Source organism: Argopecten irradians, unplaced genomic scaffold, assembly GCF_041381155.1.
Source record: "Argopecten irradians isolate NY unplaced genomic scaffold, Ai_NY scaffold_0420, whole genome shotgun sequence".
Taxonomy (NCBI): domain Eukaryota; kingdom Metazoa; phylum Mollusca; class Bivalvia; order Pectinida; family Pectinidae; genus Argopecten; species Argopecten irradians.
Genome location: NW_027187887.1, coordinates 22,640 through 25,015, shown reverse-complemented (window position 1 = coordinate 25,015; position 2,376 = coordinate 22,640). Strand labels below are relative to the sequence as shown.

The window sequence follows — 2,376 nt, the reverse complement described above, 5'->3', positions numbered from 1 at the left end:
TTATTTACTTTAGCTTAGATACAAGATGACGTCATAGTAAATGATGACGTCATAATAGACAATACTCGCAGGGGAGCTAACGGTATTGTCAGTAAATATAGGTACAGGTATCACTATATTATTAAATTATTATAACTAATCAATAATGAACATATTAATGACCATTCAACAATGGTTTAAATAATTTTACAAACATATTTTCTTTGCAGAGTCTGTTCGTAATCCCAGCATCTCCCATCATGTAAAATGGGAATATAGTAAAATAGCCTTTACCACATGTGTCGAGGTGTGCACTGAGTGGGATTTTCCGAGTTTCTGGTGAGCGTATTTGCTGCTTGTGAACTCGGACTCTCTCACTCAGTGCATTTCCTGTTTGTCCTATGTAGAATTCTTTACAAGTGGGACATACAATCACGTAGATAAGGTTTTTGCTTTTGCAACTCAAATAATTATTAGGCGTTACTTTTTCCCAGTCTTTAAAAGAAGATTGGTCCCTTCGTGGATGTAATTGCAGGTCCCACATCGTGTGTCTCCACATTTCGTCACCGAGTAGGTGCATCCCTCTGAATCATTATATCGTGCACTTGTAAGTATCCTTTTCAAATTTGGCGGCTGTCGCTTACTTTGAAGGATTTCAGATTTCTTGACAAGTTGTTGCATCTTTTGGCTTTGATGTAAGATTGGAATTATGTCTTTTGCCGTTTCTACGATATTTTGATGATAGGGGGTTATGTGTGACCACGAACGGTATATTTTGATTCTCGTGGGAGGACTTTACTTTCCGTAATTCATTAATGGGTATGACTTTAGCCCGGTCAATACTGTTGTTTATTAATTCCATGGGATAATGTTGTTTTCTCAAGAAACATCGAAGTTCATTCAATCTCTTTTCTCGTTTGCCATAGTCGATCACAATTGCACATATACGTCTGGCGAGGCAGAAAGGTATGTTACGCTTTGTGTGAGTTGGATGACATGACCGAAAATCTAAATATTGGTGCGTATCCGTTGGCTTGTAGTACACATCCGTTAAAATGAATTTTCCCGATTTTTGCACTAAAACATCTAAAAAGGCTAGTTCTGTTTCGCTTTGGTCTATGGTGAATTGAATGGACGTGTTTAGGTTATTCAACATGTTGTGAAATGTTACTAAATCTGTTTTTGACCTTGTCCAAATAATAAAGCAATCATCAAGATATCTTTTCCAACACATTTTTACGTAGTTGACGAATGTCTCGCAAAAGTTTGCCCTCAATTTGTCATAGAACTGTTGTTCAAGATATCCCATCACCAAGTTTGCGTATGTCGGAGCGACTTTGGTGCCCATAGCTGTCCCGTTGGTTTGTAGATAATGTTTTCCATTGAAGCAAAAAGAATTATTCTGGAGAATCAGTTTCAAAGCTTCAATTATGAATTCTATTTTGAATCTTGGATCCAATGCATTTGAACGTTTGTTCGTCCAGAAGCGTATGCCTTCAATACCGAGTTCGTGTGGTATGTTTGTGTATAAACTTGTCACATCGAAGCTCACTAGAATTGCCTCTTCATCAACTTCGGTTGGGAGTTGTGCGATGAAATCCATGTCGTCTCTGAGGTAACTCGGGATATGTTGACATAGGGGTTTTAAAATGATATCCAAGAGATTGCTTAGACGGTGCGTGGGGCATGCCGGTCCTGCAATAATAGGCCTCAATTTTAAATCTGCCGGTCTTAGGATATTCACAACTTCAGAGTTTTGTAAATTAATGGCTTCTTGGATCATCTTACTTTTATGAATTTTCGGTAAATCATAAAAGTTGCTACATTTAACGTTAAACACTGTTAGATAGTTCTTTTCTTTTTCAGTGAGTGTTTTACATTGTGTTGTTAGCTTGTTAATTTTCCTCATAGTTATTTTGTCCATGTATTCAGGAATATCTTTATAGTATTTCGGATCATTTAATTGTTCAAGAACCTTTTCCTTGTACTGTTCAGAATTCATTATTACTATGGCCCCACCTTTGTCGGCCTGTTTGATCACTATGGACTTCTCATTTTTCATGGTGTCTAAGGCTTCCCTTTCTAGACGGGTTATGTTTTGCTTTACATTGTTTTTGGTTTGTACCAGATCCGAAAGAGTGTTTATATAGTTATCCAGATGAAAGTCTCGACCTTTTGGTGGCATAAAATTTGATTTATTTTCTAACTAGAGATATATCTTCCGTGACCTCTTTATCAGCAAAGTATTCCCTTAGGCGTAATTTTCTTCCAAATTCTTTTATATCTACCTGTAGTTCAAGAATATTTTTGGTTGGAGTTGGAGTGAATTTAAGTCCACGTTTCAAAATCTTTAATTCCTGTTCATTGAGGTCTCGTCTGGATAAGTTAATTACCTTT

General features: G+C 36.8%; 1 protein-coding gene across 1 annotated transcript; it reads right to left on the bottom strand.

Annotated features, from left to right (window-relative positions):
* Window positions 1–634: 634 nt before the first annotated feature.
* LOC138312673 (uncharacterized) lies at window positions 635–2,041 on the bottom strand. The gene has a single exon (XM_069253460.1). The coding sequence runs from the start codon at window positions 2,039–2,041 to the stop codon at window positions 635–637; it is 1,407 nt and encodes a 468-aa protein (XP_069109561.1).
* Window positions 2,042–2,376: the final 335 nt, after the last annotated feature.